Genomic DNA, 25,182 nt, shown 5'->3' with positions numbered 1-25,182 from the left:
CCTAGCTGAATGATCTGATCAGGTGCTGCTTCTCTGCACATATCTTTTGGAGGGGATACAGAGGAGCAGCAGGGCTGAGAGGTGGAAGGGGCACAGCAGGAAGAGGACAGTGAAGGGACAGCATGTAAAGGGCTTATGGGAAGGCAGCACTTACCAGCCACCACAGCAAGTAGCTGGTGCTGGCTGGACAGGGGGGTGAGGAGGCATACAGCAGGAACTGCACTGATGGACCAGCAGGGTGAGTGGCTGTCCTCACATGCTGCAACTTTGCCTTACTATCCCCTACCACTGGTGGATGAGCAGGGATCCAGCTATCAGTAGGACCTACCAGTACTGGTGGGAGGGGAGAGAGAGAAAATATGGGACGATTTATCCATTTTTAAGAAAAAGTCGGGATTCCTGAAGGAGTGCTTAAATACTCATAGACTTTAAGGTCAGAAGGGACCATTATGATCATCTAGTCTGACCCCCTGCACAGTGTAGGCCACAGAATCTCACCCACCCCTCTTAGAATAATCCTCTCATCTATGTCTCAGATATTGAAGCCTTCAAATACTTTGAAGGCCCCAAGATGCAGAGAATCCTCCAGCTGTGATCTGTGCCCCATGTTACAGAGGAAGGCGAAAAACCTCCAGGGTCTCTGCCAATCTACCCTGGAGGAAAATTCCTTCCTGACCCCAAATATGGCAATCAGCTAAACCCTGAGCATGTGGGCAAGACTCACCAGCCAGACACCCAGAAAGTTCTCTATAGTAACTCCTATCATCCCTCCATTGACCCATTTCCCACTGATAATGAATGGTCAATTAGTTACCAAGATCATGTTCTCATCAAACCATCCCCTTATCATAGAATCATAGAACTAAAAGAGACATCAGAAGGTCATCAAGTCCAGCCTCGTGCTCTAGGCAGGACCAATCCCATCTAAATCAACCTGGCCAGGGCTTTGTCAAGCCAGAACTTAAACACCTCTAGGGATGGAGACTCCACTACTTCCCTAGGTAACCCATTCCAGTGCTTCACCACCCTCCTAGTGAAATAGTTTTTCCTAATATCTAACTTGGACCTCTCCCACCATAACTTGAGACCATTGCTCCTTGTTCTGCCATTTGTCACTACTGAGAACAGCCTCTCTCCATCCTCTTTGGAACCTCCCTTCAGGAAGTTGAAGGCTGCTATCAAATCCCCCCTCACTCTTCGCTTCTCCAGACTAAACAGACCCAACTCCCTCAGCCTCTCCTCATAAGTCATAAGCTCCAGCCCCCTAATCATTTTGGTTGCCCTCCGCTGGACCCTCTCCAATGCATCCACATCCTTTTTGTAGTGGGGGGCCCAGAACTAGACACAATACTCTAGATGTGGCCTCACCAATGCCGAATAAAGGGGAATAATGACATCTCTGGATCTGCTGGCAATGCTCCTCTTAATGCAACCTAATATGCCATTAGCCTTCTTGCTACAAGGGCACACTGTTGACTCATATCCAGCTTCTCATCCACTGTAACCCCCAGGTCCTTTTCTGCAGAACTACTACTTAGCTGGTTGGTCCCCAGCTTGTAACTGTGCTTGGGATTCTTCCGTCCTAAGTGCAGGACTCTGCACTTGTCCTTGTTGAACCTCATCAGATTTCTTGTGGCCCAATCCTCCAATTTGTCTAAGTCACTCTGGACCGTATCTCTGCCCTCTAGCGTATCTACCTCTCCCCCTAGCTTAGTGTCATCTGCAAACTTGCTGAGGGTGCAATCCATCCCCTCATCCAGGTCATTAATAAAGATATTGAACAAAACCGGTCCTAGAACCGAACCTTGGGGCACTCCGCTAGAAACCGACTGCCATCCTGACATCGAGCCTTTGATCACTACCCGCTGGGCCTGGCCTTCTAGCCATATTTCTATCCATCTTACCGTCCATTTATCCAATCCACATTCCCTTAACTTGCTGGCAAGAATATTGTGGGAGACTGTGTCAAAAGCCTTGCTAAAGTCAAGGTATATAACATCCACTGACTTTCCCATGTCCACCGAGCCAGTTACCTCATCATAGAAGCTAATCAGATTGGTCGGGCACGATTTGCCCTTTTTGAATCCATGCTGACTATTCCTAATCACTTTCCTCTCATCCAAGTGTCTCAAAATGGATTCCTTAGGGATCCCTTCCATGATTTTTCCAGGAACCGAGGTAAGACTCACCGGCCTATAGTTCCCTGGATCATCCTTCTTCCCTTTTTTGAAGATGGGCACTACATTTGCCTTTTTCCAATCATCCGGGATTTCTCCCGATCTCCACGACTTTTCAAAGATAATGGCCAAAGGCTCCTCAATGACAGTTGCCAACTCCCTCAGTACCCTCGGATGCATTAAGTCCGGACCCATGGGTTTGTGGATTTCCGGACCCATGGATTAGCTTTTCTAAGCAGTTCCTAATCTGTTCTTTACCCACCACGGGCTGTCCATCTTCATCCCAACTTCCATCACTTAGCGCAGAAGTCCAGGAGCAGACCTTGTCCGTGAATACAGAGGCAAAGAACGCATTGAGTACTTCAGCTTTCCCCACATGATCTGTCACCAGGTTACCTCCTTTATCTATTAGGAGCTGCACATCCTCTCTGATCACCTTCTTCTTGTTAACATGCCTGTAGAAACCTTTCTTGTTATCCTTTACATCCTTAGCCAGTCGCAATTCCATTTGCGCTTTCGCCTTCCTGATAACCCCCCGGCATTCTTGAGCTATACCTTTAAACTCCTCCCTGGTTATTTGTCCAAGTTTCCACTTTTTGTAAGCTTCCTTTTTGTGCTTAAGTTCACCAAGGGTTTCCCCTGTAAGCCAATCTGGTCTCCTACCATGTTTGCCTCTCTTGCTACGAGTCAGGATGGTTTCTTTCTGTGCCTTCAATAAGGCTTCTTTAAAATACTGCCAGCTGTCCTGGACTCCTTTCCCCTTCATGTTAGCATCCCATGGGATTCTGCCCATCAGATCTCTGAGGGAGTCAAAATCTGCTTTTCTGAAGTCCAAGGTGTGTATTTTACTACTCTCTTTTCTTCCTTTGGTCAGGATCCTGAAATCTACCATCTCATGATCACGGCTTCCCAGGTTGTCACCCACCTCTACTTCCCCTATTAGTTTCTCCCTGTTTGTGAGCAGAAGTTCAAGCTGCGCACAGCCCCTGGTCGGATCCTTCAGCACTTGTGTCAAGAAGTTATCCCCAACATTCTCCAAAAACTTCCTGGATTGCCTGTGTACTGCTGTATTGGTTTCCCAACAGATGTCAGTGTGATTAAAGTCCCCCATGAGAACCAGGGCCTGAGATCTGGCAGCTTCGCTCAGTTGGCCAAAGAAAACCTCATCTACCTCATCCACCTGATTTGGTGGCCTGTAGCAGACACCAACCACAACATCACTGCTGTTGTTTGCTCCTTTAAACTTAACCCATAGACTCTCAGTTTTTTCTCCCTCTTTATACTGGAGTTCAGAGCAATCGTAGTGCCTTCTTACATATAGCGCAACTCCTCCTCCTTTTCTCCCCTGCCTGTTCTTCCTGAACAGTCTATACCCTTCCATGACAGCGCTCCAGTCATGCGAGTCATCCCACCAAGTCTCTGTTATCCCAATTAAGTCATATTTCTTGGACTGGGCTAGGGCCTCCAGTTCTTCCTGTTTGTTGCCCAGGCTTCTCGCATTAGTGTACAAACACTTCAGGTAAACAGTTGATTGCCCTATCATCTCCATTCGAGCAGGGGTCCTCCTTTCTTGCTCTTTCCTCTCTGCATTTCTTCCCGGTATCCGACTTTCCCTCTCCCCTCAGGGTTTTGGTCACCGTCCCCTGACGAACCTAGTTTAAAGCCCTCCTCACTAGGTTTGCAAGCCTTCCTCTCTTCGTTAGGTGGATCCCATCTCTTCCTAACAATCATTGCGCCCGGAACAGAGTCCCATGGTCGAAGAAACCAAAGCCCTCTCTGCGACACCACCTGCGCAACCACGCATTTACGTCCTCAATTCGACGATCCCTGCCCAGTCCTTTCCCTTCAACAGGGAGGATGGACGAGAACACCACTTGCGCTCCGAATTCTTGGATCCTTCTTCCCAGCGCTACATAATTCGCAGTAACCTGCTCAAGGTCATTCTTGGCTGCATCATTAGTTCCTACATGGAGAAGCACAAAGGGGTAGCGATCTGAAGGTTTGATCAGCTTGGTAAGCCTCTCAGTCACTTCGGGTATGTCTACACTACCCCGCTAGGTCGAACTAGCAGGGGTAATGTAGTCATCCACACTTGCAAATGAAGCCCGGGATTTGAATTTCCCGGGCTTCATTTGCATGAAGCCGGCCGGTGCCATTTTTAAATGCTGGCTAGTTCGGACTCCGTGCCACGCGGCTACACGCGGCACGGATTAACTAGTTCGGATTAGGCTTCCTAGAGACTAGGACTTTTCAGCTTGGAAAAGAGGAGATTAAGGGAGGATATGATAGAGGTATGTAAAATCGCGAGTGGTGTGGAGAACACGAATAAGGAAAAGTTATTTAATTGTTCCCTGTAGCCAGACAGGAACTTCTCCTGTAACATCTGTCTTTGCTTGCCTGGATATGGCAGGCTGTTGTGACCATGAATGGCTGTAAACAGAGATACGCCAATTGCTGACCAAGAGGCTGCAGAGGAGTGCCCTTGACTGAAAACCCATGTTGATACGAACACACAGCCGTTCGTGGGGGGAGGAATCTCTCGCCCAGTAAAAAAATGTTTAGTACTCACAATTTAGTTATCTCTCTAGCAAGTGTAAATTAACTTGAAACTTGCTTGTAAGAACTGGTGCCACAAAACGGATCAGTACAATTTGGCATCTTAGATAAGAAAGAGGATACGGGCCCCCAGGGGTATAAAGATGGGTCCAGCAGCACATTTACTCTGAGTGTCAATCTATCATCTATCTGCTGGTCGGATTAGGTGTTTTGAGCTCCCGAGGTTCCACGGAGACGCCCACCTCGTATTTGTCTTTCCTAGGAATTGAGGGACCGGCCCTGGCCTGACACGCTGGAGTCAAGAGGCACAGAAGGAGGTAAAAATTGTACCTGGATGTGGTCCTTTGTCTTAAGTGTACACATAGACTTAGAGCTCTTTAAAGATTAAGCTGTCACTTGGTACCATTATTTCTATCTTTATTTTCTTTGTAACCATTTATAAGATCTATATTTGCTAGCAGTTAAGAAGTAGAGCAATAGCCATTGTAACCGTATGCTTTTATAAGCCTTTTTAATAAACCTGTAACTGTTTAAGTTTTTTTTACCCTGATTTCTTCAGTTGCTGTTACAGAACCAAGCACAATTTAAAAGAACTTCAGCCGGTCATAAGGGACAGGTATAGGAGGAGCTTGGGCGTTTGGATCGTGCCACTCCCAGGTGACAGATCCGTTGGGGCATCTCTCAGTCTTCCCTAGACTGCCGGCTGCGAAGGGATCCTGTATCCTAGCAGCTAAAATCTGCGATGTAATAAGCTCTTCCTATTAACTCAGGGCGTCTTTCAGCCTGTTGGCTGCCCTCTGCGACGGGACCCCGGTCCTAGCAGTAAAGGCACAGACGTTAAACATTTTCTTGGAAACACACACACACACACACACTGCCCTGACCATCGGCTGACATTCCTAATATAAGAACTGGGGGCAACCAAATGAAACTAATGAGCAGCAGGTTTAAAACAAATAAAAGGAAGTAGTTCTTCACACAGCACATAGTCAATCTGTGGAACTCCTTGCCTGAGGAGGTTGTGAAGGCTAGGACTATAACAGGGTTAAAAGAGAACTAGATAAATTCATGGAGGATAAGTCCATTAATGGCTGTTAGCCAGTATGGGTGAGGAATGGTGTCCCTAACCTCTGTTTGTCAGAGGGTGGAGATGGATGGCAGGAGACAGATGTTCAGTTCACTCCCTCTGGGACAGCTGGCATTGGCCACTGTTGGCAGATAGGGTATTGGGCTGGATGGACCTTTGGTCTGACCCAGTATGGCCGGTCTTATGTTCATGGCTGGCAATATAGAGAGTGCCAGCTGGCCACTCTCTTCTTGGTGAGGACTGCTTCCTGTGGTGACCCTGCAGTATAACTGTCCCCTGCACTCACTTCCCCTAACGGTCATTATGGAGTCCAGCTGTCCCTGCTCTTAGCCCCTCCCTTTCTGTGTTATGGAAAACAATAGAATTCCAGGCACATCCCATAGGCCTGGTACAAACAAATCTTGACCTTGCTTTAATTTAGGATGAAGAAGCTGCATAACAAATTTGGTGGTCCTAGTTCTTATTGTTTAGGAGGCGTTCTTGAACAAATAGACTGATAGATGGACGGACAAACTCACAGACAGACAGACTCACAAACTTTCTTAATAGCTAGCTGAACTAGATGACCAGGAGGGTAAAGAGCTATTTAAGATGAAGCCCAGTATTGCCACAAGAACAAATGGGTGTATAATGGTCCTGAACAAATTTAGGCTAGACATCAGGTTTCTAACCAGCTCAGGATGAGGTTCTGGGCCTGCCTTACAAAAACGGGTTATGAGGCAAACAACTTAAGTGAGAACTGGACACATTTATGAGGGCAACTGTATGGCAGGGTTGGGTGCAGTGGGAGGGTGTAGTAGTTAGCAGCCTTGGGCACACTTCTGGTCTGTCTTATATTCCTAAAAGTGCAAGTTTCAGGGTTTCACCTAGCCAGCTGCAGGGGAATTCTCTTACCCTACCAATGTATTATTCAGTTTAAAAAACATCATCTGTCTCTGCAGCATTGGGGCTGTCCATGGCTGGATATGGGCTACTGTGCAGGATGGACCAGTGCTCTTCAGGTGACAAAGTGCATTCTCTGGCAGGTGCATGACAATAATTTTTGACCAGGTGCCACGTCTGAAATGTTTGAAGTGGCTCTGGGCAGCTCCAGGAGGAGGGGGCGGGGCCAGGACACTTCTGTGCTTCCCTGCCCACAGACCCTGATTCTGAACAGCTTGTGGTTCCCTCTAGGCACCCACCCCCTGGTGGAGGGAGAAGACCCCCCTGGTGTTCCCCCTCTGCTCCCAGGTCATCAAGGTTTGGGGGCAGGGAGACCATGCGAAGTCTGCTCCCTGTCCTGCAAGGGAGTGCGTGCTTAGCGTCACCTGCCAGCTGAGCAACAGCTGGTGATTGACTCTAAGTGCCAAGCCCCTTGCAGGGTGGGAGGAAACTTCGCATGCTCCCTCCACCCCCAGGCCAACCTGCCCTGCCTCCATCCTGCAAGGAGCACACAGCGCACTCCTTTCAGAGCAGGGGCAGGGAGGAAGGAGACTTTGAGCACTTCTCCCCACCCCCAGGCCCTGATTGGCCTGGGGGGGCTGAGGGAGTGTGAAGTCTCTCACTCCCTGCCCTCCAGCGTGCGGCGTTTAGAATCAACTACAAGGGTTGACTCTAAGCGTCACGTGTGTTCCCACAGCTCTAGGCCTTGATTGATCTGGGGGGCGGGGGAGCAGCAGGACCTCCGTGGGCTGGATCATCCCACTGAGCAGGCCGGAGGCCCACAGAGGCCCTTTTGCCCACCCCTGATGTAGCTGATCGCCATATGTGGAGGTGTCAGGAAGGAATTTTCCTTCAGGTCAGCTTGGCTGAGACCGTGGGGAAGTTTTTTTCATGTTCCTCTGTACTTGACAAGATTTTTTGACAAGACTTGTCATGTTATTGTTTCCCTGTCATTGTGGTGTAATTTTCAGTTGCTGGGTTCAGTGTGTGGGTACTGAGTGGGGTTGGTGACTTGTACTATATGGAGGTCAGATTAGCTGAACTGATGGTCCCATTTGACCTTAAACACTGAGGCTGTGTCTACACTTGCGCAATTTCGCACAAAAGCGGCCATTCTTGCGCAAAAACTTGCTGCTTGTCTATACTGGCAGTGTGTTCTTGCGCAAGTAAACTGACGTTCTAATGTATGAAATCAGGGCTTCTTGCACCAGCACACTGATGCTCCCACTCAGGAATAAGGCCTTTTGCGCAACTGTTCTTGCGCAAGAGGCCAGTGTAGACAGGCAACATGAATTTCTTGCACAAGAAAGCCCTATGGTTAAAATGGCCATCAGAGCTTTCTTGCACAAGAGACAGTCTACACTGGCATGGATTCTCTTGTGCAAAAGCACATGCCAGTGTAGACGCTCTTTGCGCAACTACTTTAACGCAAGAACTCTTGCGCTAAAGAGTTTTTGCACAAGATCACGCTAGTGCAGACGTAGCCTGACTGCAAGGCTGCTGTTCATTCTTAGAAAGGGCAGCACTAGAGCCCCGCATTTAAGGCTGTCTGGATATGTCTACACTAGCCCCGTAGATCGATCTAGGGAAGCTAATGAGGGTGACTGGAATTGCAAATCAAGCCCGGGATTTAAATATCTCGTGCTTGATTTGCATGTTCCCGGCTGGTTGCCATTTTAGAAATTGACTAGCCCGAAGTAACTGCCCATGTCTACACGTGGCAGTGTAACAGGATTCCGATTTAAAGCTCTAACTTGAATTAACTGGTATTCCTCCTGCAATGAGGTTTACCAGCTAATTTGAATTAGGGCTTTAAATCGGACTCCCGTTTCACTGCCTCGTGTAGCTGCGGGCAGTTACTTCGGGCTAGTCAATTTCTAAAATGGCGACCGGCCTGGAACATGCAAATCAAGCATGGGCTATTTAAATCCCAGGCTTGATTTACAATTCCAGTCGCCCTCATTAGCCTCCCTAGATCGATCTAAGGGGCTAGTGTAGATGTACCCTCTCTGGTAAGCAAAACCCCTAAGCATGTGTTTAACTTCTCTTTGCCATAAGTGCTGTACTGACTAGGAATGGGCTGCTGAATTAGGGAGAGAGGCGCTCAGTCTCAGAAACTGTGCCCTGCAAATGCTAGTTAGACATTAAAGAGCATCCAGGAAAACTATCCCCCAACAGCTAATGAAAATAAATTTTTTTGGGGGGGGTCCATGACTCATAAAAGTAAAATAATCTGGGACATGTGAAAACAAAAAAAAATTACAAAACATCTGAAAACAAGCTAAACTTCTTGGAAAAGAGGTCAGAAGTTGCTGCTCACAGATATTTATCAACAGTTACCACTTTGTGGGATCCAACAAAACAGTTACCTCGACTTACACTAAGAAAGTATGGTCAGTAGGAGGGAATCCCACAGGGTGATAAATATTTGTAAATGTTAAATGAGAGAGGATGCCCTTAAAACTTACTTCATTTTTCACCATTCTTCATGGAAGGAGTTATTTAAATCCTAAGCCCTTTCTCTGTACATTGTGTTTCCACTCGATTTATACCTCCATATATTTCAGTCAAATACCTCACTATCTGGAGTGGAAATTAAATACAAAGATGAGGATTTTTTCTGATGTTTGTCACTTTAGCACAAAGTAAATGTATAGAAGCTGGCTGAATGGCTTATGTGTTGACTCTGTACAGAAGCTAATGCATCTCTTGATGGGGCAGTAGAAAAGTTATAAATCATAATATGAACACCAAATAAATACCCAGAACTTCAAACTACTTTGGAAAATGGTAACAGAGCTGTCAAAACAATTTAGTGACCTTGACTGGTAGAAAGTAATGGGAGCACATTTACAGTGTTTAGGTTTTCTTCGTAACTAGCCCTTATATTTACCAGGCAGATGTTAAGTTTGAGATTTTGTTTACTTGTCCACTTGTATCAGAGCAAAGCCAGACTGTGTCTGGGCTAATACATGTGAGGGAGAAATGTCTTTTTCATTTTAAATCAAAAGAACTGAAAACAAAGACATCAACAGGAAATAAAACATTTTTATTGAATATCTGTGTAATATGTATGTTATTTTAATGACAACTCTATTGAGGGATTCACTACACAAAGTGAAACAAAATATAAACCACCTCATCAAAAATGAAGGTAAAATACAGCTAAAGTTGTCAGCTCGTGGGTCACGAGCAATATGGCAGGATAAAACACCTCAAACATTTCTACAAGATACAGAGAAAACCCACACGTAGAAACACTCAAGCAGGCAGTAAATATACACAAAGGCAACTAGGATCTTTCTACAGCATCAGATTCTAATACTTTACACAGCTTTGCCATGTGGCTTCTTTGAGGATGAAAAAATGTCATCTTGGTCATATAGCAGGTTCGGTCTCTGAGAATCATAGTACATTACAAACCAATTCTATGGTGACATTCAGTCTGGCAGTGTAGGAAGAGAATGCATTAAGAATACCTGAACACAATGTATCGACTCTGGCAGTTGAAACCTGCAAATTTCTTGAATGAACAACTTAAAGTTGGATACCGTGAAGTTGAATATCTGTTCTTTGCTGCAACTCTGTCAGCCTAGTTCCTGTCTCTGGTGAGATTTGGTCCTTTAAAAATATTCCAGCTTGATGCTCGTTATGTATACACCTGTTTATCTCAAAATATGCCTCAGTTGTGCCTTTTTCAGGTAAAAAGAAACACCCTTAAAATGATCAGTGTTGCTATTCCTATATTTTGGAGTGGGAGATAGTAAAAAGGTTTGATGCATATCCATTTTGTGCTTCCCAATTTAATTAGAGTGGGATTGCTTTGCCTCACAAGGGCTCAACTCTATAACACTACACCTTATCCCCTCATAAATGAAATCTGGGGGAAGAGAGAATTTATTTTTCAGTATAGACTTCTTGTTTAGGTTAATAAAAAGCTACCGCCTGAAATTATAGTAAAGGAAATCACACTCCTACCTCCAAAAGGTGTACTGTGCCACATTTTTTTTGGTGTTTAGTGGTACTGAAAAGAAGTAAGTCTTCAAAGCATTATAAATATATTCACAGTCCAAAACATAACAAAGAAAGGTCTCAAAGGATGAGACTAGAGATAAAATGTAATGCCCAAAATGACAGGATGAAATGCTATAATCTGAGATTATATACTGTCTAGACATAAAATGAAACGTTTACAAAGTAGAGTGGAGTGAAATATGGAATATTGCACAGTGCTCGACAAAATGCTGTGTGGTCATCCCATTCCTTATAATATCCTTGTCCCACGCATAGCGCGTCAGTTCTAAATTGGTCCATAGTAACTAGAACTGCTTGAGCTATGCACTCCTTCGGCAGTGCAGTAGAAGGGAATGGCAGTATTAATTACAATATCACTACGGAATAAACTGATTGCTATCCACTGAGAAAACTACATGTCTAAGCACACACGGCAGTCACAGTGGTACACAGAGCAGTCTTTCAAGACGCTTATGGAATGACTAATAGCTTTTATAATAGTGCCATTTACTACATAATAACATTGAAAACATTTAAAAACTCCTCCTGAAACGAGCATCTAGTATACATAAGAGGTTGCTTCAGTTTTCTTGAACTTGTTTTGTTTCACTTGTTTTTAAAGGACAAATTAAAACTTAAGTATAAATAGTATATAAAAAGGTCACTAGCTGTTCTCTTTTGGCTTACTTTGAAGTGCATTCAGAACTATGGCTAATTTTTTGTCTTTTTTGATGGGATTACAATACTGTCTGTTCACCATGAAACTTGTATAATAAACATACACGGCTGTGCTTAAAAAATATTCTGCATTCCTTCTAATCTGAGTTAGTATAATAAAATATTTTGTTACAAAGTCTAATGTGCAAACTCATTAGAATTCTAGAATGTGAAATCACAACTGGAATTCACAGTATGTTAATTTTGTATAAAGGTGATGATGGAGAGCTACTTTTTTTTCATGATTCGATGCAGCATTTCATTACTGCTGAATTTCCCTCCCCTCCCATACAACCTCCCCCATGTTGTTGTTATGTGAAATTGTTTCCCATGGACCTGTTTCCTCAATTGTCAGTGTAAAGCCATGATTTCAGTTTTTTAAATATATACAGAAAAATGATATATTGGCTACGCTTCCTTGAGGTCAGCCACGGAGCTGCTCAGATCATGCTAAGTTGCCTGTTAAAGAAGTCTACAAAATTGGATTCACCCCTCCAAGGTGTACTGTGTAAGCATATCTTGTTATTTTAAATGGTTCACTTGAAAGCTCAGATTTAAGTTGTCCTTTAATATGTCAGTGTAACACTACTAGTGCCTTACAAGTTGGAATTTTTGCTGGAATGCAGACGCTACAATAGTTACCCTATAATATATTATCAGCTCTCCTTAGTCTCAGTCAATTTACATAATTTAAAATAGAACATCTTATTAAAAACATCTAGATATACACAGATTAGGAAACATTTACAACATACAAATACACAAACTAGAAATAAATTCTCAGCATACTGGTATATACAACTGTGTGATACAATAAATAATTTCTGTCATGCTCTATCTACACATCATATTGCTTAAAAGAAGAGTAGATCTGGAGGGCAGTGGCGAGATGAAAGGCCTTTAGAGGGCTCTCTACATTTAAAGTTGTGCAAATTAAAACAGGATTTTAAGTACCACTCATCTGTGTTAGGGACGCATGGCTGAAAATGAAAGGACCCATATTACTGAGGTATTTACAGATACTGGCTAAAGAGCACTATGTGGGCAAATGCAGAAAGGCTTCTTTTCTTCTTTTGTTGTTTACTTCTTGACTGCAAGCATGGCGTCTACCTCTTCCTCAACCTGTAGGGTGTGCCACTGTGCAATGGGTCGCCGTGGGTTGGCCAGCATGTCTGACCAGTGTCGTAGCTCTGCACCAGTGCTGTTGTAGCCCACAAAGACTTTCCCGATGGCATCGTTCTTGCCAATCTTGTCATAGTCCAAAACAGTCACAACAACTTGCACTTTCTAAAAGGAGATAAGAAAGAGCAATAAGCAAGGTCTGCAGGTAAACAGACACAAGCCTCACCAAGAGGGCTGCACCCTCCCATCTGGATCTATGTTCATTTATACCAAAATAAAAGATGATATAGCCCCTGTTTCTGCATGTTGGAAGACATGGACTTTAGGAAGATTTTTAAAAGAAAGTGATTGGCTGAAAGGGCCCATGTGAGTATGGGTTAGGTATATGAAGTAAGCCAGGTATAGACGTAACTTTTGTTACGGATCTTTTTTTCCCAGTACAAGATATATTTTCACTGTATTATCAGCTTTGAGAGAAAATATGACTGCATGGCTGTGTCTAGACCGGCAAGTTTTTCCGCAAAAGCAAGTGCTTTTGCGGAAAAACTTGCCAGCTGTCTACACTGGCCGCTTGAATTTCCGCAAGAACACTGACGATCTCATGTAAGAAATCAGTGCTTCTTGCAGAAATACTATGCTGCTGCCATTCGGGCAAAAGTCCTTTTGCACGAAAGGGCCAGTGTAGACAGCTCAGATTTGTTTTGTGCAAAAAAGGCTTGATTGCAAAAATGGCGATCGGGGCTTTTTTGCACAAAAGCACGTCTAGATTGGCACAGATGCTTTTTCACAAAAAGTGCTTTTGCAGAAAAGCGTCCGTGCCAAAATAGACGCTCTTTTCCGCAATTGCTTTTAATGGAAAACTTTTCTGTTAAAAGTATTTGCGGAAAATCATGCCAGTCTAGACGTAGCCCACAAGTATAACCCTCCAGAAAAGGACCCCACCTGTTTTTATTCTCTTCTCTTCTAGTGGGCTTCTGAGCTGGAATCCCAAACCAGCAGAATAACATAGGAGGCAGAATGCTACTTTTTTGTAGTTGCAGGCAGTCACAGATCATGTGAAATGACTACTGTGTACTTTATCTACTCATAGCATGGGGTTTTGCAGACAATAATAATGCTGCCTAGTCTTACATTGTTAATTTTATAACCTTTAATATGAATTATAAAAGAGGTAAGCACCATCATCCACATTTTATAGATGGGCAACTCATTTCCCCTACTCTCTATACCTAAGTTTCCCCAAGACTAGCCAGTCACTGAACTAGGAATAGGATCCAGGTCACTAAGGCAGGACAATATACAGCATGCTCCAAGAAAGCTACTGTAGATGGGTCCTGAGCCAAAAAAATTGAAATCTTTCCCATAACTTTCTTCTCATCAAATTTCTTTTTCAAATGGGTGCTTAGACAATCTTAAAGACAGCCACCTTACTTTTTTTGTAGAAAGATGATTAGACTGACATAGTCTTGTAGGGCTAACTTGGGAGGTGAATCTAAAAGTGTTGCCACTGGTGTAATTTACACCATCCCAACTATGTAAGTTATACCACAACCCAGAGAGTCAGATACAGAAGTGTACAGCACAAGTTGAAACTCTATTTGTTAGTTGCATTTCAGGTTCAATGCCTCTTTTCTAGCCCTTCAGCAATGTAGACTCAGGAGACCAAATTCAGAGTTATGTAAAGGATTAAACTACATGTACGTGCATGAGAGTCTAAAGTGCATGAAGTCAGAATAATATAATCTACATGCTAAAAGGGTTGAAAGGAGATTGGATATTATACTCTCTCATGTATCACTTTTATATGACTCAGTCTAAGTGACTATGAGGGTGTCTATGTTTTGCATTAATAAGTACATGTGTGCTCATATAGTCCTTACTATTTGTCTGAATAGCACAAACATAATTTATTCCCCTAGTGAAACTGGATTTTACTCAATAGCATCTGTGATGAAACTGCCTCAGGCTGATTTGACTAAACTGTATACACTTTCCCTTCGAGACTTTCATTTTAAAAGATGAATGTATGACTATTTTCCTGACTCTGCTTCATGCTATTATAATTGTTCACAGCTCCTGGATTCATGACAGTACAGAACTGGTTTCCACAGGTAGGTTTTATGAATTGTAGGAAAACTCAATTTACTCAGAAAAATATTTTTAGGGACAATCATCCTTTTTTTCTAAAAGGGCCTGATCCTGCAGTCTTTACTTTCAGTAGCAGTCCCTCTACACTAATGGGATTATTCCTGCGAGTAAAGGCTGCAGATGTGAGTCATGACTACTCTTTATAGTCCTGTCCCCTGAGAGAGTGCACAAGTCAATGAGCCAAAGGAGGATGTGACAGCTCCAGGCATGTATTTACATAATCATTTATGACAAAAGTGCACATCAAACTTAGATGCTCTTCCCCAAGACCCCTCGTGATAAAATTCAATATCCTTCATGCTTCTATTTCTAGAAGCCAGAATGATGTCTTACAACATAATTTTGCTTGCAGTGTATTTGTTTTTATTGCCAATGATAGCCCTAAATGGACATTTATGTATTAGGTGCAGGTTAGGATCTTTGCCCAAAAGTGTATTGGGCTTTATTTTGGTATAAGACTGTTTAAAATTCTTAGTATGGTACAAAATAAAATTCCTGATGTTACTGGGAATGATTAGCATAATGACTAGAGGAATGCCCAGGATGGACACAGCATAAAGAGTGGTGTGGGATTGAGAGGGTGGGAATGGAGGGCTCAGAGAACTGATCATGAAACGAGCTTCACCTTCTGGTTATTGGTTCAAATCTACACAGGTTAGTGATGGGTAATCATTCCCAGCTGGTGACTGATTGGTGGCCTATGTGAAATGTAGGTTTGAGCACTAATGTAAATGGATATTACTACAAAAGACCATCAACAATAACAAGCACCTGTATTAGCAACCTCAGTCAGCAACTGAAAGGGCATGGAGACTGAACTATTCTTTCAGACTCAGAGGTTAATAGTTGTACTCTGGCAGAACAGAATAGGCTTGTCCTATGTAGGATTTCACATTCCAGTGGGGTCAACTAAGCACTTTTGAAGATAGCAGTACACTATTCAAATCTTGTTTTTAAAACTCAGTGTTCCAGGATCGTCCTCCTCCTCTTTTACACAGTTCTGTGCTCATGAGTAACTACAGACAAATACATATTCCAACTAAGGGCACAACATCTGAATTTCAACAGCCTCACTGGAAAAACATTCTTATCCTGTTTTATGTTCCTCATTGGTGCTGCTAAAAAGCTATGTCTATTAGTTTTGAGAATTCTACCTTGCCTCTGTGATCCCTCTCTTCCCTTTGCTCTCTAATGATCATGGACCCGTTATAACCATTATCCCATTATCCGACATATGAGTGGAAGTTTACCTAAATGAATATTACACCCAAAATGCCATAAATCACTGCAACATGTACAGTATTCATTCTAAATAATGTTTAAATACATTTTTCTATAAATGACACTAACATAACCATAATGTACCATGCTAAATACTGTTTCTTATAACTAATATCTAACTACAATGATGATGTTGGTCCCCATTTTTGGGTGGAAACTTCCTGATGAGATTAAACAATTAAAACAGAACGGGTGAAATATGCAGATTTTTATAAGTGACGTAGATCCAGATCATCACTTCAAAAAGAGTTAGGTGCCTGAGTACCTGTGCAGATCAGGTCCTTAGACTTTTATGCTCCCGAGAGCCAGATCTACAAAAGCACATAAGTCATTTAGATACCTAATTCCCATTTATTTTTATTTTTAGGTACCTAAATACACAGATACCCAATTATCTGGCTGTTAAATCACTTTTGAAAATGGGACTTAGGTACTTTTGAACTTTTCTTGATTTGTCAGCTAACTTACTCATATTTAAGCAAGTTATTCCATTTAAAATTGGTGTTTCAGAAGAGTCATGCAACAGGAATTGTAACTGCACACCTCCATCTACAGGTACCACCAATATGATGAGACAAATTAAATAGTGCACATGAAATGGGAAACATAGTTGAAACTCACTTAACTCTTATTCCTATAATGTTTGTCAGTTTTGTCCCTATTACTTATTACTATCTTCCTGTTTGATTTTTCTTTTTTTGGAATCCGTTGCTTCTGATGATAAAGAGTCAGTTATTCATTTTTCTCTGATGAATCAACACTTCATAAGTACCATGAATGTTATCATTTCCTGTTGCAGCAGTCACACTCATCTAATGTTGTGTGGGGCTAGCAGATAGGTGCTAATGAAGGCACGCACACTTCAGAATTAACAAGGTCCCTGTTAAATATTTATGAGGGCTGAGAAATGAAATAAAGAAGGAGAAAGCAAAGTTTGACATTACCTGAATTTGCTCGAAGGGTACCTCAAAACTGAACGATTCATTGTAGTAGGGGTTCAGGGTATTCTTTTTAATTGTTGTCTTTTTCTTCTTCAGTCTCTTACCATTCTGCATCAGATGGATTTTCACATAGGGATCTGAATAAGTATAATGAAAAAGTATAGTTAAGAAATGATAGCCAGGGTAGTCAATAGGTGGACTTCAGGTTAAATGTGGAGATCCAGATGTTTTTGAATGGACATTGAAATATTTTTATTTACTTATCATTGTTTGTTTATTTTCTTATTATTTTTGTTCGAGTCTGGACCTTAATTATTCCTTGACCAAGACATTTGGAGAGTGACAAAAATAATTGAATGCTGCATTATAGAATAATCTCTGAAATAACTGTTTGGTGAAAAATTAAGACAATGATCATTTAAACAAAGTCTGTATTTACAGAGGCTGAAATCTGATCAAGTGCTATATCTGGCATTTGAATACAAACTATACTAGTTCTTGTTATATCTATTTATGCATAAATCCAAAAAAGAGGCAAATCCCAATGTCACCATACTTCATGGTATATTGCTCTTCTCTTTCCCGCTCATATTGGTACAATCTCTTTAGTACAAGCTCTATGTCTTAATTACATGTTTGTATAGGGTCTAACACAATGGGACCTTTTTCTGAAACTGGCATCCAGCACTACTAGAACACAGTGCTCTGGGAATAGAATCCCAGCCTCTCTAACTCTCCATATTAGTTCCACCTCAAGGTCCAGGTCTTCTTGCTTCCCCAAACTCTCATGTACCCTGGGTATTATTGTCTTTAGAAGCAGCCAGATTATATAGTGATAAGGACTTCTGTGCTCTTTACAGACACAAACATATGTAACCATGTGTTGTTATACTCTACTGAATTCTCATTGTTTATGAGTTTGCATGAGCAGTGGTGGCCAGACATAAGAACAGATTTATCACCGAATCACAGATTTCTTGCACAAGCTAAAATCCCAGTGAAGTTACTACTTTGAAATGATATTTTAGGAGTTAGAACTTCAATGGGAATTGTGTCTGATTAGGATACGTATGACAGTGTTTAGTGCATCTTTTTCCCTATTTAGAGAATGGACTTAATGAACCTAGTTCTCTTCTCATACAAGTGTAGATCTGGAGTAACTTCACTAAGTTATTTGTTTTATAGCCATACATAGGATACGTCTAGACTACATATGTAGTCTAGACTACGTTCCAAGACACATGTCTGCTTTTCCGAAAAAAAATTCAGAAAAGCAGATGTGTTTTTTGGCATTCCTATAAACCTTGTTTTACAAGGAAAAGAGGATGTTCTGAAAGATGTGCCAAATGTCAGAAAAGCCATGTAGATGGGCCAAATGTTGGAAAAGCCTCTTTCGGAAGAAAAGTGGAAAAAGATAGGCAAACTGTGATTTGCAATTTCCGTGTCGATTTTCCTTTGTAGTGTACACATAGCCATAGTTAAAGCATTGAGTGGTAGAGAGAATCAGGCTTACTGTTTGTGACAGCCTATATGTTACTGAGCCATGACTTGACTAACAACCTTTGTGGCTTTAGATAACAATTTTGCAATGTAAATCACAAGAAAACTTTCCCATGGCAAAACAACAAAATCTGTGTCAAATGTTTCCTACTGGAATTTACTCTTGGCATATCTTGCATGAAGGCTCTTATTATTTCTATCAAAGACAGTATTGCTGCTCCCTTCTGTGAAAGCAGGTGAGGGGGAGGGAAACAAGTGAACTCTTGTTGTTAAATGTCCTTATTTTTACTAGAAGCAAATAATCTTTCAGATCTACCCAATGGAATCAGGGCCTGAAGAATGGAAAACATTTCATCCTGCTACATCAGGGGTAGAGTCCAGCCTGCTGGCCACATGCAATTCATCAGCGTTAATTGCTGGTGGGATGCCAAATGTTTTGTTTGCTCGCAGCTCCCAGTGGCCATGGTTTACCATTCCCAGCCAATAAGAACTGAGAGGAAATAGTGACCCGGTCTGTGCTGCTTCCCACAGCTCCCATTGACAGGAGATGGTAAACTGTAGTCACTGGGAGCTAGGAGTGACTATGCCTGTAGATGCTCAGGTAAACAAATGTCTGGAGGCCCACCAGTGGCTGGTGAGCTGGAGGTTCCCTACCCTTGTACTACCACAAGGAAGTGTTATGTAAAAAGCTTTAAAACTCTCCTGACTTTTTCTCAGTAGAAGAGTTATTTCCCCTGCTGCCTCAACACTGGGTTTAGCACCAGTGCTATAAGAGATTTAATGGTGTGAAGCAGATGGTTCTTGGCTCTCCAAAAGTAGAGGTCTAGCTCATCAGTTTCATTAAGGCTCCATGTTGAATATAAAAACAGACTATTTCAGCTTCAGTACTGGTTGCAAAACAGTGTTGAAGAAGTTTAGGAGTGTGTGGAAAAAAATCACGGAAGCAAAGGACTAGTTTCACAGAGACTTAGGAGCCTAAATGCTACTAACCACTGGCCTATAGTGTCGCTCTCATGCTTTCTCTGCTCCAGAGCATATTTATTTGCATATAGTGGCAAAGTTTGAAAATAGAAAAGATTAATAGAGACTTTACTCCAGAATATCCAGTGGTTGGGGCACTGTGCTGAGATGTGGGAGATCCAAGCTCAAATTTCTTTTCCACAGCAGGCAGAGAAGGATAAAGATTATACCGGTACTGATGTGTGGGGCCAAGGGGATGGGGAATGGGTAGAGAAGGAAGTCAAAGATGATGGCTGCCATCACCACAGCAGTAGCAATGTTGTGATTTTCAAAAATCGTTAAGTGCCTAACTCCAGGAGAGGGTTAACAACTGTGAATCTGGGCAGACAGGCTGTTCCCTTCAGTCTAGACTTAAGCACCTAAATCACTTGGAAGGAGGGCGAGGCTTAGGACACACATTTCTTCTCAGCATTCTCTGGCATTAGTATCTGGCTGCTGAGCTTGCTGGCCTCTGTCACTCCCATTCTTATGCTCCTAACTCTCCCTTGACATGATACAGGGAGTCTGTGTGCTAACTTGGTGCTATTCATTCCACTAAGAAGGAAGCCACCTAAAAGGCTTAACCTTCCACAGTCCCTTCATCTTCACCTACTCTGGTCTCTTCGAATATGCTATTTATGCTAAACAATCTGTCTCACCCTGTATTTAGTTGTGACACTCTTGAGGTCTGGTCTACACTATAGGCCTGTATTGGTATAAATACATTGCTCAAGGGTATGAAAAATCAAAATTCCTGAGCGATGTAGTTATACCTTGCTAACTTCCAGTGTAGATGAGACCTGTGTTGGCAGGAGAGTGTCTCCTGCTGACATAGCTACCATCATTCAGGGAGATGCATTAACTACATTGATTGGAGAGCTCTCTCCAGTTAGCATAGCACATCTTCATTAAAGTGCAAGAGCAGAGCTGTGCTGAGGCAGTATTTTAAGTGTATATAGGCCTTGAGTACCTTTCTTAGATCTCAGGAAGAGCTCAGTATAGCTCAAAAGCTTGTCTTTCTCACCAACAGAAATTGGTCCAATGATAGAAATTACTTTAACCCATCTCACCTCTCTACTATCTTGGGACCAACATTTTTATAACAATACTGCATGTAACCTATAGTAGCAATTTGCCTCAGAAGGCTACAAACTGCTACAGTGAAGTGCGGTTAGACCTTAAATTAATAATGTATTTTCAACCAGTAAGGTATAGTTATTACTTCATTGTTTTCCCCCCTTACTACGGCAAAAAAAGCATCTTATTTCATTCTTATTTCATTACATAATTCTTTTACAACTACCAGAACAGAAAGATTGTTTTACACATTTAGGATTTAAAATGTTTCCTTGAGATTGTGGATCATCCCTTGTAGAGCAAAACATGACATATGAAAGGATTCAAAGAAAAGGATTTTTTTCAATTAAAAAATAAAATAAAGATAACCCCTCTAAAAAGAATCTCTTTTCCATGAACTAATAGAAACTGGCTTGAAGCAAACCATTGCACAATCACAGGATAACAGAGTAAAAAATAATGAGGATAAGACTTTTATCTGAAAAGTCAGAGAAAAATACTGCAAGTGCTTTTTCAATGATAAAGTTTAGTGAAGACGACTAGACTTTCTAGTTTTACCAAAACCTCAATTCTGCCAGGATTACTCACATTGTGATATACCTTATATGAAAAAATCTAACTGAGTAAGTTGCTATTCAATATGAGTAAGGGTGACAGACCTGAGCACAGTGGCCAAGAACTAAAAGTTGTACATCAGGAACGTAGCCACAACTCACCAAGCCAAGTAAACTATTTGAATCAATGTTAACAGTTTACAGAGATCAGACTGAGACAGGGACTCAGATTACCTCCATAATGAGGGGATCCTCTGTTGTGAAACTCCCCCGTTTGATGTGAGTGAGGGCTGCATGTGTGGAACTCCACAGGTACTCTTTTGATAGAGCTCCAAAGGGTGTATGACTGGCCATGCTCCCCTGCTAACTTCATATTAAGATGAGGGTGGGCTTAAACACTAGTTGCTTCCATTTCAGTTGCTCCTTCATTAACATTCTATCCACAAATGCAAAAATTGTCACTCAAATTTTGCAACCTGGGTTTTACAGGAATATCTCAAGGGAGGCTAATAGGGCAGCTTTAAAAGCATTGGGGTGCCAACTTGTCATCCTTTGCTTTATTGAAGTTTAGGGTAAAAACATCAGGCTGTTATTTAAAAAAATGAAAAGATCTGTGCTTGCTCTGAAATGGAAGTTGCAGTAGAGTCAACTAGGTGGTAAACATATTGTTATTGATTTTAGAGACTATGCTACTAAAATACGAGAATAATCCTGCCAAAACTAATACCCAGATCACCACCGATTTGTGGATTGGCTGTATTTAATCTGTTAGATAAGAAAAACAGTAATGTTTAATGTTCAAGTGAAAATAATGTTTATCTCAGAAGAAGGCGCATTTAAGTCAATCACCAGTGTCGGTAACATCTAAAATTCAAGGTCAGGATAGAGTCTGTTGAGCGCAACAAAATGGAAATAAAAATGTTCCAAAAAGAAAATATGGATTGTAAGGTGTGGATTTTTAAGATGAAAATTAGGTTGTAGGTGATCACTCTTAAATGAATGAAAAATCAGTATTACTTTCCTTCAGAGAGAATAGATTTTAGAACACATCAATTTCCATTTGGGAAACAAACTCTCTTTGCAGCAACGTCAATGAAGCATTCAAATAGGAATGGTATTACTACAAGGGCTTATTCTGAACACAAACATAAAAATAGTGCTGATCTTTGATAAATATTTGTCATGCCACTGTTCTGTGGTAATCCAATCAAAGTACACAAAGCTAGTAGAAAGAAAATGGACAAATTTGGAAAATACCGTAGGCGAAAACACTGGAAATTGATTGCAGGAGCAACTACTTTCCTAGGGGTGCATTTGATTGTTTAAAAAATAAATAAATCCACACAACCTTGAGCAGAGATCAGAAGAATTTATCCCATCCAATTCCCCCCTCCAAACTCTGTAACTCCTAAGGGAGCCAGAATGCTTAACAGAGGTAATACTACGCCAGATTAATCTAGTGGTAAGTGCAGTTATATAATCCCAAAGTTTCACATGACAAAATAATGTAGTCAGATGATAGTTGGCAATTAAAATTGGTAATTGGGCAGAAACATAGGGTTAGACTTGTCTACAATCATGTTTTTGTTTATGAAATTCAGGGTGTCAGGGTGCAGTCCACCTTTGAGGAGAAACATTGATCCAAACTTGACGACAAAGCAGTACAACAGAACTCCAAGGCTGTGTCTAGACTGGCAAGTTTTGCTGCAAAATCATCTGCTTTTGCAGAAAAACTTGCCAGCTGTCTACACTGGCCGCTTGAATTTCCGCAAGAACACTGACGATCTCATGTAAGATTGTCAGTGTTCTTGTGCAAATACTGTGCTGCTCCCGTTCGGGCAAAAGCCCTCTTGCACAAATCATTTGCACAAGAGGGACAGTGTAGACAGCACAGTACTGTTTTGCACAAAAAAGCCCCGATCGCGAAAATGGCGATCGGGACTTTTTTGGGGAAAAGCGCATCTAGATCGGCACGGACGCTTTTCTGCAAAAAGTGCTTTTGCGGAAAAGCGTCCGTGCCAATCTAGATGCTCTGTTCCGAAAATGCTTTTAACGGAAAACATTTCCGGAAAATCATGCCAGTGTAGACGCAGCCCAAGTGTTCAGAACAGTTTCCACTTCAGAGAGCAGAATGAACAGTTGAAAACAGCTCAGAAACATATAAAAAAGTCAAATTTGGAAATGCAGGTTTTATATGTTGATCCCAAAACAGGTTTGGAATAAAGGTGATTTGAAGGGGAAAGTTACAATGAGGGAGCTACCAGAGGGCTGGAATTGTTCTCTCAGCTGTCACTGCACAAAGAGCTTGGAAAAGGCTCCAAAGGCTGGAGTAGGAAGGGCAATGGAATCAGTACAGAACCATTCTCCCCTGAGCCTGCTGCAAATCCTCCTTGTAACTACTGTGCAGAGTTTTGTGACGATGGGAGGACAGCATTGGAGGAAGAGCTGCTCTCCTGAACTACATAGCAAACTTACTGAATTTCTATGGCAATTGTACTGGGGGTTAGTGCTGTTAGTCTGCTTTATGTTGTCTCCTGCCTTAGGAAGAGGTGGAGCAGATGTTTGGCTGGGGACGGAGTGGGGAGTCAGAAGCAGACAGCTCCTGAAAGAGGATCACTGCCTGGCAAGGCCTCCATATGGATTCCTTATCATGGCTGGATTTTCCAATGGATCTTGGGACATTCTTTTCCTTGGGCACACAGTCCCTCCCTTGTGGGAGGGGGATGAGTCAGTGTGATGCTTGTGGCTTTCAAGCCACGGATAATTTGCCTTAACTTTGCTCTTTCTATGTGTGGGAGGGGATAATTAAGGCCTCAGAACTAACCTCTAATGAGTGTGGAGTGATCATGTGCATGGGTTGTCTAAAACAATATTCTTTAGATGAATGGGAAGCCTTGGAACTGGAAGGAAAGTCAGAGGGCGAAAGACTGAATTCTCTGGGGAAGTAGTGCTGTAAGGCGTACTGGCTAAGAATCAGCGCAAACACTATGCTGCATTCAAGATTTCATAAAAGTTCTGATTTATACTCATTATAAATAACCCATGCTGCTGTGCCTTCTATGTTCCTCCACAAACGAGCAAGACGTAGTGTTATCTTTTAAGAGCAACTGACTTTTCAAGGAAAATACTGAAAAACCTTTGAGTTAAAAACAGTTCTCTTGGCATACTTTGGTTTTCTAGCCAACAATATTTGCCATGCCATTTCCCGCAAGTCCCGTTGGCTGGAAATGGGGAACCGAAGCAAATAGGAGCCGTGAGGCTCAGTGGCTATGGTCCTTTTAGGTAAACAAAGCAGCATGGGCCCACTAGTGGCTTTCCCAAAGGGGGCCCATGGCCCACTTTGAGAAACACTGGCCTAAAGCGTCTCTCCCCTGCCCTTCCATTCAGTGAATATAGAGAAGCCTCACTCAGGCTTTGTAAATTCTTATGATTTTCTACCGGGGTGAAAAATAACTTAATTTTCTTACAGGTACTGTCCTATCACAACCCACTGCCCTCTGTGGAGTGGAGTGGGGGGGGGTTCAGGGAAGAGGGTTTGATGTGTGGGGGTACAGGAGTTAGGGTTGGGGCTGGGATTCAGGAGTCAAGGTTGGGGTATATGAAGACGGGGCTCAGGGTGAGTGTGTAGGAGGCAAGGGCAACATTTCAGTGGGTAGGGTGGGAGGCTGCAGCCATACTTACCCTGGTTGCTCAGCATTTTTTTTCTTTTTTGCTGACTAGGGAGTGAGGCAAAGCTCATAGCTTGTGTCCTTCCTCCTCCCTCCCTTGGGTGGCTGGGAGCCAGAGCAGGCCATGAACTTTGTCTTTGCTCCCTCGTCAACAAACACTCAGCAACCGGGGTAAGTGCGGCTGCAGCTCAATTCCCTGAAATGGCGGCAGAGAGCAGGTGGGGGCTCCTGGCTGGGGCCGTCCCAGACATCTCCCTCCCAGCCAGCCCCTCCCCCTGCAGCTATCTGCAAGTTTCTTGCTGGATCACTGCATTGGGGGCACACTGGATTACATTGACATCTGTTTTCTAGGCACCTAAAAGTTAGGTGTGGCAACATTCAGCATCACCATGCTTAAGTTTCTTTGTAAATTCAGCCATA

General features: G+C 42.4%; 1 protein-coding gene across 2 annotated transcripts in view; it reads right to left on the bottom strand.

Moving 5' to 3' along the window:
- Window positions 1–9,771: 9,771 nt before the first annotated feature.
- The window catches only part of SYT1 (synaptotagmin 1), a 520,808-nt gene continuing 505,397 nt past the window's right edge, over window positions 9,772–25,182 (bottom strand). For both annotated transcript variants that reach the window (XM_075932323.1, XM_075932321.1), the window contains exons 10-11: window positions 16,968–17,101; window positions 9,772–12,759 (exon numbers count right to left, since the gene is read on the bottom strand). In XM_075932323.1, the coding sequence (XP_075788438.1) occupies window positions 12,553–12,759; window positions 16,968–17,101 (341 nt within the window). In that variant the 3' untranslated portion in view covers window positions 9,772–12,552. The remainder of the gene's footprint in view (window positions 12,760–16,967; window positions 17,102–25,182) is intronic.

The sequence above is a fragment of the Pelodiscus sinensis genome, chromosome 1 (assembly GCF_049634645.1).
Source record: "Pelodiscus sinensis isolate JC-2024 chromosome 1, ASM4963464v1, whole genome shotgun sequence".
Taxonomy (NCBI): domain Eukaryota; kingdom Metazoa; phylum Chordata; order Testudines; family Trionychidae; genus Pelodiscus; species Pelodiscus sinensis.
This window is presented reverse-complemented; position numbering and strand designations above follow the sequence as displayed.